This window comes from Salvelinus fontinalis, chromosome 2, assembly GCF_029448725.1.
Source record: "Salvelinus fontinalis isolate EN_2023a chromosome 2, ASM2944872v1, whole genome shotgun sequence".
In the NCBI taxonomy this organism is placed as follows: Eukaryota; Metazoa; Chordata; class Actinopteri; order Salmoniformes; family Salmonidae; genus Salvelinus; species Salvelinus fontinalis.
The window spans coordinates 23,876,230-23,894,362 of NC_074666.1; the positions used below are offsets into that span (position 1 = coordinate 23,876,230).

Here is an 18,133-nt window from a genome sequence, read left to right on the forward strand (position 1 = left end):
TTAAAATTACTTTGTGAGGAACGTACTCTTCTGTGTATGTGCATACGTGTGTAAGAGAGAGGAGGGAGGAGAGAGGGGTAGAGAGAGGAGCGGAGAGATGAGGAGAGAGCGAGAGAGGGGGAGAGAGGAGGGGAGACAGAGGAGGGAGAGAGGGAGGGAAAAAGAGAGGAGGAAGAGAGAGAGAGGGTGTGTTATATTTTTAGCTCCACAGCCCCACATCCGTGAGTGTGTTTAATCGAGTGTATGCGCGCGTGTGTGTTTGGATTAGTGTCTCCAGTATCTTGCTCAGGGGAAGGTAATATGCTTGTCCAAACAAGCTTCTTTGTCACTCTCTCTCTTTGTAGAGATGGTTTGAAACTGCAACAGAGTAAGGGAGAGACGAGAGAGGGAGGGAGAAAAAGAGAGAGAGGCTGAGGGAGAGAGAGGATGGTGAGCTAATGAATAAGCAATCTTGCATTTTCTACTTTGAGGGCTTGCATCTCGCTATGACACGCATGCCTGCATCCTCTCCCTCATGTCTTTGTCTCTCTGATCTTTCATTCTTTGTTGCATTTCTTTGCTTTCCTCCATTTCAGTTTACCTCCCCTCTTCCCTCTCTAACCGTGTCCTTCCCTCTAGGTCTTCTGTGGATCTTGTGCAACCTCACTTTCCCGCTCTTTCTTTCTCTCTGTGTCTCTCTCTCCCCCTAAATTCCCTCTTGTCTTAGTTTGTGACCCACTGAGCCCCCTTTCTCTTTATCCCATGCATGCATAGAAACACATGCACATGCAAACACACACGCATACACATGCACACACACCACACAGACATACTAACACAGACACGGTTAGAGACACAACACACACCGAGAGGGACTTTACCATGGGGAACTCAGTCAAATCTCACTTCTCCAAGAAGGTAAGGTTTTGTGTACTGTGTTCTGGCTGTGGACCACCTGAACCCCTGACTGTCTGTGGTGCATGTCTGTCTCACTATCTGTCCTTAACTTGACTGGAGGCTATTGGACCACACTGGACATGGATTTTGTTTGTATTGACTGTGGGGCATCTCTGTCAGTTTTCTGGTCTGAGGAGCTGTGCTCTCGCTGTTACATACTAGTTGTGAATATTAGAGGAGACAGGACAACCTAGTGTCTCATGCTATGGTCTCATCCACCCCACTGAACCTCAAGGACTAAAATAGTCAGCTGACCAGTGTAGAATACTGACTGTGAAGCTTGAAATATTTTGTGGATAGGAAGACGACAGTATAGTTGTACATGGACTATATGAACTCTACCACGCATTAGGACTATATTGTGACTGTTTTTACATATTTATTTGTGATAGATGTAAATATAACAGTTGTGCTGGAGTGACTGTGTGGGAGTCCTTAGTGTAGTAGACAGTGTCTTGTGTTGTTCTTGAACCCGCTAGCTAGGATGAGTGGTGTCAATAAGCAACCTCCTGTCATGATCAACCACACGAGTCAAGCATCACCACTTCACCTCTTCAGAGGGGATTAAGTGGCGCAGACAAACCAACAGGTGGCGCTATAGTCTTGAACCATGCCTGCAGGAGCATGATGGACTTTAGCCTGATCTTAACAGACGCCTTGTGTTCGCACAATGCAGGTTGGGTTTCCAACCAGTTGATGTTCATTGTACTATAAATGGACAATAGAATGGATATATTGGACTTATCGTGAAGGGATTTTTACATTATCTGCCAGTAGTATATGATTAGTCCATGTACAACAATAATTCAGTGATTTAACAGAAGGATCAACAATGACAGCCATAGCTCTTTAGCTATCTAGTAACTGCACAGTAAAGACATGATTTCATGTTCAGTGGGAGCATTGCTTCACCACGCATCAGTGAGATTCATCCCCTTCAGCAGCTGTACATCCTTGAGCGTGTACAGTACAATATGACAAGCAACTGTTGAAGGCATCTGGTAGCTAGGGAAGTTACTGCTTGACTGCTTCTCACATTAGAATATTGTTTTAGCTGTCATTTCAATGTAATACATTAAAAAAAAACACGTCTCCACATTAGTAGTGATTTTGGTGACACACTGGACCTTCAGATAATCAGCACTGCTTCGTGCATCACTTGCTGATGTGGTGCACTGCACTGTAGCAGGGCAGGAGCTGGCGCTGGAAATGCCACTGTAACAGATGGAGTGTGAAGGTCATGTACATTGGAGAGCAAATGCAGTGTTTGTGTGGGGGTCGTCTGGAAAATGGGCAGGGATAGATGGGGAGAATCTCAAATGCATACTCCTCGTGTCCTCACTCCTTATTCTCAAAACTCCACTTTCTCTTCCAATCGGTTTTGAGTGTGCAATTAGGATTCTCCCATAAAGAGCTCTCTAGCTGAAGAGAAAGGCAATTTTGGGGGGAAACAAACAATGGAAGGAGACAGGTGACTCACCATCTGGATTCGGTCTTATGGAGCAAATTATTATTTTATTTTTTACATTGGATAAAAGTAGAGACTCAGAGCTACAAAATGGTATATCATACACTGCATTTGAGGAACAATGGGAAAAGAATTCTGCTTTGAAAGTTGAAAAACTTGTAAACTCACTTTTGAGAAAATGGCATTTTAGTGTTTCGGTGAGAGAGCTCTTCTTCGTCTACACCCATTCAGCATCGTTCACACCCAGCTTTAGCCCCATCCATCTTATTGCATTCAATGCGCACGCTTGACGCTCTGGCCGATGATTTGTTTACCTCTGGATAACATGAAAACAGCCTAACCAGCTCTGCTTAAAACAATTTCATTGTTTTTTTGCCGACGTTTACTGACATCGACCATATTCAACGGGTGTTTGACACTTTATCTTATGTAGCTAGCTATCTAGGTAAACAAGGAACCTAGTTAGGTAAACAACGTGTAAGATCACACACATCACATTACGTTAGCTTATGAGCCAGCCACCTAACGTTAGCTAGGGAGCCAGGCAGCTAACGCTAGCTAACAGTACACTTTAGCTTGAAATGAAACCACTTTCTGTCAAAATTAGAAACGTGTAATATCTGAAAATGTAGCTAGCTAGGCTATCTTACCCGTAAAAGTCATCATGCATGATGGACGCGTCTCCCTATCACTGATCCATGCCACAAATGTCCTTAGTTTGAAGACATAATCTGGAAACAGGTGTTTTCCCATCTCTTTAGCTATCGTACTCTATTTCCACTGATTTCAAAACTCGATCCTCCAGAAAGTGGAGAGCAACACTTATGCAGCTACATTTAAAAAAGCCGCGTTCAACAGGATTACCAACACAGACTGACCAGCTGAAATAGACAAAAGCCTTCATTGAACGAATTTTTTAACTAGGCAAGTCAGTTAAGAACAAATTCATACGCCTAGTTTCCTGAATCAGTTCACATTAGAGGCATGTCATATAGAGATACAGTAATTTACCAGTCAAAAGTTTGGACACACCTACTCATTCAAGGGTTTTTCTTTATTTGTACTATTTTCTACATTGTAAAATAATTGTCAAGATATCAAAACTATGAAATAACACATATGGAATCATGTAGTAACCAAAAAAATGTAAAACTGTCACGTTCTGACCTTAGTTCCTTTTTTATGTCTTTATTTTAGTTTGGTCAGAGCGTGAGTTGGGGTGGGTATTCTATGTTGTTTTTCTATGTTTTGTTCTGTTGTTCTATTTCTATGTGTTTGGCCTAGTATGGTTCTCAATCAGAGGCAGGTGTCAGTCGTTGTCTCTGATTGGGAGCCATATTTAGGTAGCCTGTTTTCCTTTGTGTTTTGTGGGTGGTTGTTTCCTGTGTCTGTACCGTACGGGACTGTTTCGATTTTCGTTTGTTCATTTCACTTTGTTATTTAGTAATTTTTTATTGTTCAGTTTTCTATATTAAAATGGACACTTACCACGCTACACATTGCTCCGATATCGCTTACTCCTTGTCAGAAGAAGAGGAAAGTCGTTACAGAACCACCCACCAAAAATGTACCAAGCAGCGTGGTATCGGGCAGCAGCAGAAATCTCTGGACTCATGGACATGGGAGGAGATTCTGGATGGAGAAGGACCCTGGGCACAGGCTGGGGAATATCGCCGTCCCAAGGCAGAGCTGGAGGCAGCGAAAGCTGAGCGGCGGTGGTATGAGGAGGCAGCACGGCAGCGCGGCTGGGACGAGAGGCAGACCCAAACATTTCTTGGGGGGGAGCACACGGGGTGTGTGGCTAAGTCAGGTAGGAGACCTGAGCCAACTCCCCGTGCTTACCGTGGAGAGAGAGTGACCGGGCAGGCACCGTGTTACGCGGTGAAGCGCACGGTGTCCCCAGTGTGCATACGTAGCCCAGTGCGCTACATTGCAGCTCCTCGTATCGGCCGGGCTAGAGTGTCTCCAGTGCGTCTCCTCGGTCTGTGTTATATGGCACCAGCCCTACGCAATGTGTCTCCCGTGGGTCTGCACAGCCCAGTGCGTCCTGTGCCTGCGCCCCGCAAGTTCCGGGCTAAAATCAACATCCAGCCAGGACGGGTTGTTCAGGCCCTTAGTACGAGACCTCCAGTGCGTCTCCACGGACCGGTCTATCCTGTGCCTCCTCCAAGGACCAGGCCTCCAGTAGATCTCTCCAGCCTGGTGAGTACTGTGCCTGTTCTAAGAACCAAGTCTCCTGTGTGTTCCTCCAGTCCGGACCCTCCAGAGCCGCCCGTCTGTCCTGAGCTGCCTGTCCTGAGCCGCCTGAGCCGCCCGTCTGTCCTGAGCCGCCAGAGCCGCCCGTCTGTCCTGAGCCGCCAGAGCCGCCCGTCTGTCCTGAGCCGCCAGAGCCGCCCGTCTGTCCTGAGCCGCCAGAGCCGCCCGTCTGTCCTGAGCCGCCTGAGCCGCCAGAGCCGCCCGTCTGTCCTGAGCCGCCAGAGCCGCCCGTCTGTCCTGAGCCGCCAGAGCCGCCCGTCTGTCCTGAGCCGCCCGTCTGTCCTGAGCCGCCTGAGCCGCCCGTCTGGCCTGAGCCGCCTGAGCCGCCCGCCTGTCAGGAGCCGCCTGAGCCGCCCGCCTGTCAGGAGCCGCCTGAGCCGCCCGTCCGTCAGGAGCCGCCTGAGCCGCCCGTCTGTCAGGAGCCGCCCGTCTGTCAGGAGCCGCCCGTCAGTCAGGAGCCGCTTGAGCCGCCCGTCAGTCAGGAGCCGCCTGAGCCGCCCGTCAGTCAGGAGCCGCCTGAGCCGCCCGTCAGTCAGGATCCGCCAGAGTCTCCCTCCAGTCCGGATCCGCCAGAGTCTCCCTCCAGTCCGGATCCGCCAGAGTCTCCCTCCAGTCCGGATCCGCCAGAGTCTCCCTCCAGTCCGGATCCGCCAGAGTCTCCCTCCAGTTCAGAGGCGCCCGTCAGTCCAGAGGCGCCCTCTACTAGGGTCTCCAATCCGGGGGCGGTGGCGAGGGTCGCCGCTCCTAAGGTGTCACAGAAGTGGGCCGAGACTATGGTGGAGTGGGGTCCTCGTCCCGCTCCAGACCCGCCACCGCGGTGAATGCCCACCCAGACCCTCCCCTATAGGTTCAGGTTTTGCGGCCGGAGTCCGCACCTTTGGGGGGAGTACTGTCACGTTCTGACCTTAGTTCCTTTTTTATGTCTTTATTTTAGTTTGGTCAGAGCGTGAGTTGGGGTGGGCATTCTATGTTGTTTTCTATGTTTTGTTCTGTTCTATTTGTATGTGTTTGGCCTAGTATAGTTCTCAATCAGAGGCATGTGTCAGTCGTTGTCTCTGATTGGGAGCCATATTTAGGTAGCCTGTTTTCCTTTGTGTTTTGTGGGTGGTTGTTTCCTGTGTCTGTACCATACGGGACTGTTTCGATTTTCGTTTGTTCATTTCACTTTGTTATTTAGTATTTTTTATTGTTCAGTTTTATATATTAAAATGGACACTTACCACGCTGCACATTGGTCCGATATCTCTTACTCCCCGTCAGAAGAAGAGGAAAGTCGTTACAAACACATCAAAATATATTTTAGATTATTCAAAGTAGCTCCCCTTTGCCTTGATGACAGTTTTGCACACTCTTGGCATGTATCTCTTTTCACATTTGTCCTCAAAGATCAAATGACAGCATTTAAGCAACATTAAATCTTATTAAAATCTGTTCATATACACCCCCAGGAAGAATATGACACTTTTTTTTTTTTTTTTTTACATTTTCTGACAGGCAGGCACTTAGATATGGCCATTTTCACGTTTTCATAAATTCTTAGAATGTTTGGGAATTACGTAAAATACCGTGTTTGTGAAAATTCTATAGCATTATAGAGTGGGAAAGCGGCCGTAAGTTTGGACAATTAATAGACACTGCATTAAATAAAACCTAATAAAAACTTTGTCTTGTCCAGGACTGGAGTCTACGCAGACCGGTGAGCCATAGCCAATCAGGGCTACAGTAGGCAAATAAGCCATTTGTCACACAGGCCTGCCATCATTCACTTTGAACTGGACAGTGTGTTTACAGGAAGTTGCAACAGCATGACTTTAGACCATTAGAACACATTCGCCAAATGCCACAAAATACACCTGAATGGATTTCTGCATATATCTAAATACCACTGGAGTCGTCTTACATTTGGGAACTTTACAGGTCTTTTGATCAAACAACATGAAAAGGTAGGCTATCTCTCCCTCAGTTATGCACCAACAAGATGAACAACTAATGCTAGCCAGAGCAAGATGAGATAAAATCTAATTAAGGAACATTTTATCAAACCTTTTCAGCTAGTTGGCCTTCAAAACTGCACTCATAAACGATGGGGAATTGTAGCCTTCTGCAGCTTTTCTGCCAATGCATGCTTGTCCCAAACAAGCACCCAAGCTTACTGGCTAAAGATGGTTAGCTTGCTAGCTAGCTACTTACAGACACAAATGAGAGAACACCTCACTGACCATTTTACTCACCCTAGCAGAGTTGGTTAGGCTGTTAACATGTTATCTATAGCGTTTACTATTACTTTTTTTGCCTACGTTTACTGACACCGATCATATTCAACAGGTGTTGCACGTATGTAAATTCATCAGTGATTCTGGGCTCTGGCACTCAGATGAGAGTGCTCTGAAATTGGAGTAGATAGCCAGAGGGAATTTGCGAACGCAAGAGATATGCTAACTGGATAACATTTGTTCAAATTCTTGCTAGCTAACCAAATTACATTCCCAGCCTTCGTTACATTTGTTAGTTTTTACCAAAATATTGAGACATTGAAACTGAAACAGTGCATCCCGAATGGAGGCAGCAAACATTGTACCAACCTGATAGCAATATTGTTCAGACTACCAAGAAATGTATCGGTGAATGATATGAATCATACATTAAACTGCATCTCTCTATTCTGCCAACAATGCTGTCAGTTCCACTTTAAGTTGACTGCTTAGTGTTCCATGTATAGTGACACTTTCTGTCATAAGCCAGTCAGCATTCTAGTCTCTTACCACAGCTCCTCTCTGTCCACTGATGTCACTTTTCTCTTTGTCTGTCATTACACTGCAGAAAGGTTGGCCCTTGTTTTTTTTTACTTTTAAAGGTTTCTTGTGGTGGCCGATGTTCCCTTCCTATTTAATTAACCTGTGGCTCTGTCTGTAATTAGGTCTGTGCGTTGTGTGGCCTGTCACTGTCCACGGGTCCACGGACAAATTAGTCATTATAATGTAATGGCTGGATGTATTTCATTCTTTCCATCATTGGGACAATGGTTAATTGGAATGAGCACGAAGCCATCCGTCTCTTTTATATGCGTGTGGCTTTCCTGTCGTGAATAAAACCCTGTATTTAAATGGTATTTAGACAAAATTATGTATTGAGAACTCTACATTTTTAACCAATAATGAGTGTGATCATTGTCTGGGTACCTTACACAGGGATCATTGTGCCACTATTACACTGTTCATATGTCAAAAGCAGAATGGCTTGCAGATATTTGTTTGGGTCTTCCTGCGTGCCCTCTCTTGGATTGCGCTGATTGTCTTAGTTAGCTGTTGTGTCTCTTTGAATATCTAATCCTAGCAGTGTGCTGAGTCAAATCAGTGTCCTCAGCTGTACGGAGACATCTTTGGGATGGATGGGTGGCATTAATTGCCCCGTTCACTGAACCCAATCCCTGACTGTGTTCCTTCCACATGACTGACACCTTGACTAGCCCCATTAATATCCTGACCTCTGACCTCACTCACAGGGACTAACAGACATGTTTTCAGCCTCTCAACCACCACCTCACTTCCATCCACCCACCCTCATACCATCTAGCCCCTTGTTGTTGACTGACTCCATGTTGTCCATCCACAAGCTGAGTCACAGTCTGTATCCCTGTCTCTGCCCCTGTGCCTCTATCTCCTGGCCCCACACCCTGGATATCTGTGACCCCAGGACCAGAAGAAGAACTACAGAGCAGTGCAGTCCTGTGAGGAGGGGACTGGGGGGGGCTATCTTGAGCCACTAGTGGCTATGGCTCAGAATGGAGGCAACATGCACAACGTACTGGGGCCTGCCTGCATCTTTCTACGCAAAGGCTTCGCTGAGAGCCGGCAGGCTGTACGTAAGTCCAGACACAAACAGACACATGCCCATAATGCATGCAGAGTCACGTTTACAGTTTGTAGCTACACGTAAGAAAACAAACATTTTCATATAAACTTACACACAATCATACAGACATTTTGTCTTTGTCTGCTTCTTTTTCACCCACGTTGACCAATACACTCCTTATGGACTCAAAGAAGAAGGTAATGGACTCCAAATATCCGCATTAACCTACATATAGAATGCTTGTCAGTTGGTGTGAAAATGACCGTGTGCGACTGTGTGTGAGTGTTAGCACTCACTGCCATTTGTGCCACTCTGATAGAATGTAAGTCGTTGTGTTCCATGTAGTATTACCTTGACGGAATGTTAGACTGATTACTAAGTCTGTGGAGCAGCAACAGGGTCATCTGTCTTCGTCTGTCTCAGTCTCACTGTGATCAGTGGACTCAGTAGCAAGGCATTGTCATGAAGGGAAGATGTGCACTGACCTCTCCTTTGTAGACTGGCACCGTTCATAGCCTGTCATGATGATGTGTTCTGTTCTGTGATGCTATTGGGGGATACAGGGGTGGGGTCGAGCTAATTCAAAGGCTAGACGTTAATCTTAAGAGAGAACAAATGGAACTCCTTCATCCTATGTTCCCCCAGAACTCACCACCAACCCTCAAAGTTGGCATGCACCTCTCAGCTAAGTAGATGGGCTACTCAAGCATAAAAAAAATGCTCTAAACTAAGTTGCATTTGGGTTCATCATTACATGATTTAACACAAAAAAACTGTGATTGCACATGTACCAAAAGTACTCTACGATGTATTACGATTGTTAAGTTGATGATATCTCACACAAGAGTTTTGTAGTGTCATGAGCCATCACTTGTAGAATGCCACTTGCTGGATCCTAACCCTGACTTGTGATTCTTTGCAGGATAGAGAGCTGAGGCCGGAGGAGATGGATGGTACGTTTCATTATACAGAAGCAAACAGTATGAATGCAAACAGCTTTCATATTGCATATTGGACTGTAGCATTCCCAGGGGAGAACAACTGCCCCCTCTCATTGAAGCCACCGAAGTCCAAGGCTGACCACGGTACTGCAGGCAAGGTTAGATCCCTCATTATTGTGAATGGAGAAATGGCAATCTTCGTGGTCAAGCTTCGTGTAATACACCAGATGTAGTTCCTTGAATCAATTATTTTAAAATCGCACACGGAAGTGATAAGGATAATTTAGTTGCTAATGGCAGCCTGCAGTAACCCAGTCGGCCTTCAACTGCGTTGCTCAATGAGAGGGGGCAGCACTGAGCTAACCTGCAACGTCACTTCCTTGAGTAGCTCAAACTGCTCATGTTGTGTCTCCATGAGACGCCATCTTAACCGACTTCATTTGGCTTCAATGCGCTATTGAGTCTTCACATAGGAATGAATGGTGTCACATGATCAATGGCTTTGTCGATTCATATATACAGTCATTGAGCAGTCCTCACTGGTTTAGATATACAAACAAAGGATCTGCCTGACCTTGGTAAAATCTCATTCTTGTGTTGAGTGCCTTTGGAATATTTTCAGCCTGTGGACTGTTTCAAGCTTACCTCTCACTCTCCCTGTCATGTTTATTATAACACCACACTCATTGTAGTGTAGTAAAACAATAAGCCAACTGATGGTTTTATAATGTGATTAAAAAGCACAATTGATCTTTCTCCCTATGCTTTCCTCTCAGAGTTGCGCGAGGCTTTTAAAGAGTTTGACAAAGACAAAGATGGCTTCATTGGCTGTAAAGACTTAGGCAACTGCATGAGAACCATGGGCTACATGCCTACTGAGATGGAGCTGATAGAACTGAGCCAGCAGATCAACATGAACTGTGAGTAACCGTACGTACGGTATGTGTGTCTATGAAAGGGAGCAAAATGGGAGGTCTTGCGTTCTTTTTTTCTATGCTCTTGCATTTTCCTCTATCCTTCTCTCTTTTGTTACACTCTCATATTATGTTCTTTCTTCCTTCTTTCTCTAAATCTCTAATTCATGCTCTATGTACCCCCGTTCCCGTCCACTAACACACACTAAAAGACACTTGCACACACCATTACACACAGAGGCTCTGAACATTCAAGGTCCAATACCTCTGATGTAGATCCCTTTAACAATTAACCCTGAAAAGAACATAACATTCACTTCTATAAATACTATCTGGGCTTGGAGAAAATTGATGACTGAATATAATGTAGACACGACAATAGCTTAAATTTCGCCAGTCTTTTCTCTCTCTCCTCTTTCAGAGCTGCATATTTCTGTCATTGTACAAATGTCCATGTAGATGTATTTTTGCGACATGTTTTGTGAATTTATATCTGACATCCTTCAACCTACGTTTACTCTTCATCACACAGTGGGAGGACATGTGGACTTTGAGGACTTTGTGGAGTTGATGGGGCCCAAACTTCTGGCTGAAACAGCAGATATGATCGGGGTCAAGGAGCTAAGGGATGCTTTCAAAGAGGTGAGGATAAGAGACTGAGAGAGAGAGGAATAGAGTGATGATAAAAAATAAAATAAACATTTATAAATGAAATAATAGAGAAAGAAAGAACAAAATCCAAAGGGGATGAAAGAAACCTAGAAAGATTTAAGCTAAAATAAATTTGATTAAGTGAGGAGAAGCATTCATGTGTATGTGGAACTCATTAGTAATATAGGAGTGACGACGGTATTGGGGAAAGAGCAGAATACAATACTGCATGATTAACTAGTTCATTATTCATTATTCTATTCTCTCCTTCTCTCTCAGTTTGACACAAATGGTGATGGCCAGATCAGCACATCGGAACTCAGAGAAGCAATGAAGAAACTTTTAGGTCAACAGGTAAGAAAAGGGGTCCTTCTGTTTGAGTTTTTCCATCTTTCACTCAACCTGTCCACGCATCTGTCTGATCATGTCTCACTGTAGCCTAAATTTGAGTAGTGCTTTTTCTCGGTTCTTTCCCTATTCTACTAGGTTGGTCATAGAGACCTAGAGGACATCCTACGGGACATTGACCTGAATGGAGACGGCCATGTAGACTTTGAAGGTGAGCTACAGTATCTCAGTGGGTTCTAAGCCACCTCTTTGTAGGATGTTATTTGACAGGTATTACAGTGCATTCGGAGAGTATTCAGACCCCTTGACTTTTTCCAAATATTTGTTACGTTACAGCCTTATTCCAAATTGGATTAAATCGTTTTTTCCCCCTCATCAATCTACACATAATACCCAATAATGACAAAGCAAAAACAGGTTTTAATACATTTTGCACATTTATAAAAAAAAAATACAAAGCTCTGTCGTGTCTTTGGCTATGCCGGATTAAGTGATATGACATGCTATTCTATAAAATAATTTATCTGTAATTAATATGACCTGATTAAGCTAATCAGGTGAATGTAATTAACTAGAAAGTCGGGGCACCACGAAAGAATGTTTATAGAGCTGTTATCTTCCGAATAAACTCTTAAAGACCTAGTAATATTTTGTATCAATAGCAGTCAATATTTAATCGTCACTTTATTCAGTCTCATCTGAAAGTTGTAAATTCTTGGTTATCTTCACGAACCCTGGCTAACAAGTTGAATCAGCAATACAAAATTTGGTTTAATTATTTATTTACTAAATACCTAAATAATCACACAGAATGGATCATACATTGATTACAAATTATGTCATAAAGAAAACGTTCCTGGTGGACGGAACAGACACGACGGCTGGTTACACAAAGAGAGGGGGTTGGGTTTGAGTGAAAGAGCGGGAAGACTGAGTAACAAAGGGAGAAGCTATGCTATCGTAAATACAGAATCTTATGCATTCTAAATAACCGCCCATTTGAAAAAGGAGAATGCAATAAATATTTACTCTGAGCTGCGCTTCGGTAGATTGGTCGTCGATGGAAGGCCGGTTTGTCCTTTATGGATCTCTGGTCCTCTGAAGAATGTCTAGTGGTGAACTGGAGCGTGGTAGAATGGTTACTCTGTCCGTCCTCTCCTAGCCCACATTTAGCAACTGCTGCTAACTCAACGGCTAGGAGGTATCTGTTTGGGCTTCTTGCGGTCAATTTGCAGTCTACAAATTATTTGTAATTATGTCCTAACGTGTAGGGAACGCATGGTACTGAAGGTCACAGTGCTTTTAAGAACTGTGTGCTTCGTGTCGTTGTCCTGTTGGAAGGTGAACCTTCACACCAGTCTGAGGTCCTGAGCGCTCTGGAGCAGGTTTTCATCAAGGATCTCTCTGTACTTTGCTCCGTTCATCTTTCCCTCGATCCTGTCTAGTCTTACAGTCCCTGCCGCTGAATAATATCACCACAGCATGATGCTGCCACCACCAGGCTTCAGCGTAGGGATGGTGCCAGGTTTCCTCCAGATGTGATGCTTGGCATTCAGGCCAAAGACTTCAATCTTGGTTCCATCAGACCAGATAATCTTGTTTCTTATGGTCTGAGAGTCTTTAGGTACCTTTTGTCAAACTCCAAGCGGGCTGTCATGTGCCTTTTACTGAGGAGTGGCTTCCGTCTGGCCACTCTACCATAAAAACCTGATTGGTGGAGTGCTGCAGAGATGGTTGTCCTTTTGGAAGGTTATCCCATCTCCACAGAGGAACTCTGGAGCTCTGTCGGAGTGACCATCGAGTTCTTGGTCACCTCCCTAACCAAGACCCTTCTCCCCCGATTGCTCAGTTTGGCCGGGTGGCCAGCTCTAGGAAGAGTCTTGGTGGTTCCAAACTTCTTCCATTTAAGAATGATGGAGGCCACTGTGTTCTTGGGGACCTTCAATGTTTTGGTACCCTTCCCCAGATCTGTGCATCGACACAATCCTGTCTCTGGAGGTCTACAGACAATTCCTTCGACCTCATGGCTTAGTTTTTGCTATTTTTTCTCTGACATGCACTGTCAACTATGGGACCTTATATAGACAGGTGTGTGCCTTTCCAAATCATGTCCAATCAATGGAATTTACCACAGGCAGACTCCAATCAAGTTGTAGAAACATCTCAAGGATGATCAATGGAAACAGGATGCAGCTGAGCTCTATTTCGAGTCTCATAGCAAAGGGTCTGGATAATTTTTCAAGTAAGGTATTTATGTTTTTCTTTATTTTATACATTTGAAAGCATTTTTAAAAATCTATTTTTCGCATTGTCATTATGCGGTATTATGTGTAGATTGATGAGGAAAAAATGTAATTTAATCAATTTTGGAATAAGGCTGTAATGTAACAAAATGTGGAAAAAGTCAAGGGGTCTGAATACTTTCCAAATTCACTTTATGTTCATTATTATTTCGTTGTATGATATTGCAGTGCTTGACAAATCCCTGTCATGGCCCACTGTTCATATCAGGGGAGAATGACAGCCCCCTCTCATTGAAGCCATAGAAGTTCAATGCCCACGGCGGTATTGCAGTTAGCAGAAAACAGGATGCCCCACTATACTGTAGTATATGGAAAAATGGCAATCTTTGTGGTCAAACTTTGTGTAAATAACAAAAAAAATCGAAGACAATCATGATACCAATAATTGCTTCTAATACACAAGATGTAGGTCCTTGAACCAATTATTTTAAAATTGCACACAGAAGAAGTTATAAGGATAATTTAGTTGCTAATGGCAGCCTGCAGTACCCGGTCAGCCTTCAACTTGAGTTACTCAATGAGATGGGGCAGCACTTAGCTAGCCTGCAACGTAACTTTCTGGAGTAGCTCAAACTGCACATGTTATGTCTTCATGACGTGCCATCTAAACCTTCATTTGGCTTCAATGCGCTATTGAGTGTTCAGATAGGAATGAATGGTGACACATGATTGATGGCTTTGTCCATTTATATATACAGTCCAGAGGAGGCTGTTGGAGGAGCTATAGGAGGACAGGCTCTGTAATGGCTAGAATGGATAAAAGGGAATGGTAGGAAACACATCAAAAAAATCTTTTTGCCAGCGCTGTAGTTGCAGACGGATATATTGGGCCGCTAATATATATATATTTTTTATTCTGATTTTTCAGTGGGTGCTGCAGCACCCTCCTATGGCTATGCCAATAATCCTGTCACAATAATCCGTCACACACACTCAAACCCAAGCACATGCATATACACACTCTCAGTGCCAATCCCCACAGATACAGTTTGAGGCAGGCTGATACTCTAGCATCATGCTAAGTGAGGTGGGAGGATGAAGGGAGTCAGGCTGTCTGTCAGATTATCTCCACACCAAAGGATTATGTCACCTCACAGATTACCAAGAGAACAAGGGAAGCATATTGCCAGTGGGACAAAAATAGCAATGTGCTGGTATTCCTACTAGAGTCATCCGTACGCTCTGCTTTCTCCAACCGTTAGATTCGCCCACACGTCTTACGCTCTAAATACATTCATATTTATAATCCACAGTGCTCATTTAGAAATAGAATCGTTGCTATGAAAATGTATTTATTTTTATTGGCTGATAGCAGCACATACAGTTCTTAAAAGCACTGTGACCTTCAGTACCATGCGTTCCCTACACGTTAGGACATAATTACAAATAATTTGTAGACTGCAAATTGACCGCAAGAAGCCCAAACAGATATAACATTTGACTAAAACATGATCATTTCAAACATTGCTTACATTTGTTTACGTTCACATATACAGTATCTCTCTATTATGCATGGGAATACTTTGGAACAGATTTCCAAAATCAAAATCTATTGGAGCTGATCTGCTGGTGTTTTACAGTCTTTTATGGGGGGGGGGGGGGGGGGGGGGGGGCAAATAAAATCACCTGTGGGCCAAATTCGCCAGTTGGGGATCAGCCCCTAAACTTTATGTGAATCATGTTCACACTCTTTCTCTGTTGTTGTATTAATGTCTCTCGGTTTTATTAATCTCTCTCTTTTACGAATTTCCCTCAGAGTTTGTGCGCATGATGTCTCGCTGAGTGTAGGTCATGATACCGACTGGTTCCTTTCCTGGTAAGAGAGGAAGAAGTGAAGGAGAGGCAGAGACGCCAGAGCCCTTAATGACAGACCTCTTACCTCAGACTTCTGAACTACAGAAGGAGAAAACGACATATCAACCCCGCTCTGCTACTGCCACATTTGAAGACATGCACAGAAGCTAAAGGAACAACATCAGTGATCATGATGATGCTGTTACTGCTGTCTCTAACAGCAAAACAGAACAACAGCCAGCCTCCCACAGTTTTACATTGTACATTTCAGATATTAGAGAAAACATATCTAGGTGTTTACAGGGTCTAAAGAGCAATGCGATGTTTGAGCTACTTACACTCATTGCCATGGTTGGTTAATGCTGTAGCAAAGTAAAGACACATTTACATTTTTAACACTTTCTTACTTATGCCAACGTCTCCTATAACTAGTCTAAAGCAGCATATTCCCCTCTGGGGCTTTGGACTCCTAAGATACACTTTTTAATGGCAATATTATTACATCAGTGTACCAACTCTCAAAATATGTATTGTTTGTGTGTGCGTTCATGTGTGTTTGTGCACCTCAATTATCCTTTACTGTAAGATTGCATATGTCTTAAGCTACTGTACAGTTAGTGTCAAACCCATGGCATATGCTGGTGTAACAGTATAACTTTACGTCGTCCCCTCGCCCCGACACGGGCGCGAACCAGGGACCCTCTGCACACATCAACAACTGACACCCACGAAGCGTCGTTACCCATCGCTCCACAAAAGCTGCGGGCCTTGCAGAGCAAGGGGCAACACTACTTAAGTCTCAAAGCAAGTGACGTAACTGATTGAAATGCTACTAGCGCGTACCCGCTAACTAGCTAGCCATTTCACATCCGTTACACTGGCTCTATCTTGAATTACATGCCATGTATTACCACGGATGCACTTTTTTAGATTTGATCATTATCAACACATATCGAGTTACATTATACGAGTTTTGAACATAGATGGGTACCTGCTTTGATAAATGGAAGATCTGTTTCTTGGGAACTGAATACTCTGGGGAATGCGGTAGCAATCATAATTAATTGGTTTTCTTCGGGCCAACCGAATACACAGTTTTGCACATTGTTTTGCATGAATACTAAGAATGCATGCTCCACTTATGATTTAACCAGACACAGTCACTCCCCATGCAAATAAACAATGTGCACCACAAACAAACATACACACAGTATATTATTGTGGTGATCAACATAACACTGAAACCTGTGTGAGAGTGTGTGTGTGTGTGTGCGTGTGAGAGATCAGTGTGTATTTATGTACTGATGAGAGTGTTTATCTATGAGTGCTTGTGTTTTTTTGTTCTTGTCTCCCTTAGGCAGTCTTATTTGTGACTTTGCATGTGTCTTACTTGTGTGATTCTATGCATGCCAAATAGTAAAACAATTTGTAGCATAGTAGATGAGAATAAAGATTTTTGTTGCAAAAACACTGTGTGTGTGTGTGACCTCTATCTGCATTCAGAGCAGAAAACAGTCAGACAGGACCTGAACTAGCTGGATATACACCCATTGGCCTAGAAGTTGCAAAAACCTTTCAAATCAGAAATAATATCCCTGATTACAAAATATTTAGAGAATATGAATATACATAGACCGACTCAAATTTCAACAGGGACAACTCCAATAAAGTGTTTTTTCTCAAAGTTGCCAGGATGTCACGTGCATCACACTTATATCTGTACACTCGTAACAACCTAAGCATTACAAAACGTATATTAGATCAAATAAGCCTCACATATCAAAATAGCAATTCATTTTTATCTTAACTAATTTCGACACTCATTGCCCCCCCGCCCCCTTAAAAAATCCCTCACTTGCTGATCTGTTTAACGGGCAGATTTGGGGCGAAATGAACCCTCTCACTTCACCTCTTCTTTGCTATTAGCTAGAAAGGTAACGGTATTTTTTGTTGGTGGAGAAAACAGTTTGCAGATTTTAAGCAAATTTGAGCCATTCTACACAGTTTGGCATGGAGCTGAGAGACAATTTTACAGTTTTAATTCCTGCAATTCTATGCATTTTTCCATAGCTAATGCTATGTTCCTCTGGTCAAACATTATAACAAAACCAATGGGCATGTGCCCTGAATGCCCGGTTTTTGATTCTCCCAGACTGTCTAACTTTTATTTGATTGTTACTTCTCAAATATGGTATTATTAAAAAATATGTATAGTTCCATTTCTTTTATGCATGCTTTCTATCTGTTTTTGGTTGTTTAAGTTGACACTGAAACGGCTTTTTCATCCCGAAACGAACACTAAGAGACCTGCCTAAGAATTTTCTATACAGAAAAAAAACTGTAATTAGCTACATATTAAAAGAATAGTTCGAGATTTTGGCAATAAAGCCATTTATCTACTTCCCCCAGAGTCGGCTGGTATGCTGTTCCTGTAGTTCCCGTAGACTTCCAGTCATTGACTAACACTAGTTAGCATTGGCTCGCAAAACTACCTAGAACTTCCCTTATACTGGAAGCAGAGACATAGCATGGTATCCACGATGTTATTCTGTTGTAGATAGCGATACTAATAAAAAATATATTATTTATCACATATACAAATCACCAACAATATTTTCCACAAATCAAACACAAAAAATCGTGGACCCCCTGCAAACCACTGGCCCATGC

General features: G+C 43.5%; 1 protein-coding gene across 8 annotated transcripts in view; it reads left to right on the top strand.

The window, feature by feature from the left end:
- Positions 1-16,933, top strand: part of LOC129815030 (calcium-binding protein 1) — a 34,153-nt gene extending 17,220 nt beyond the window's left edge. The window contains exons 1-8 of one of the 8 annotated variants that reach the window (XM_055868349.1): positions 200-295; positions 8,354-8,518; positions 9,435-9,465; positions 10,230-10,373; positions 10,900-11,009; positions 11,298-11,372; positions 11,505-11,577; positions 15,426-16,933. In XM_055868349.1, coding sequence (XP_055724324.1) covers positions 8,432-8,518; positions 9,435-9,465; positions 10,230-10,373; positions 10,900-11,009; positions 11,298-11,372; positions 11,505-11,577; positions 15,426-15,451 — 546 coding nt within the window. In that variant the 5' untranslated portion in view covers positions 200-295; positions 8,354-8,431 and the 3' untranslated portion in view covers positions 15,452-16,933. Of the gene's footprint in view, positions 1-199; positions 296-335; positions 430-459; positions 898-6,488; positions 6,604-8,353; positions 8,523-8,545; positions 8,710-9,434; positions 9,466-10,229; positions 10,374-10,899; positions 11,010-11,297; positions 11,373-11,504; positions 11,578-15,425 lie in introns of those variants that run through there. The other 7 variants (XM_055868339.1, XM_055868330.1, XM_055868357.1 and 4 more) reach the window with 7 other exon arrangements.
- The last annotated feature ends 1,200 nt before the right edge of the window (positions 16,934-18,133 follow it).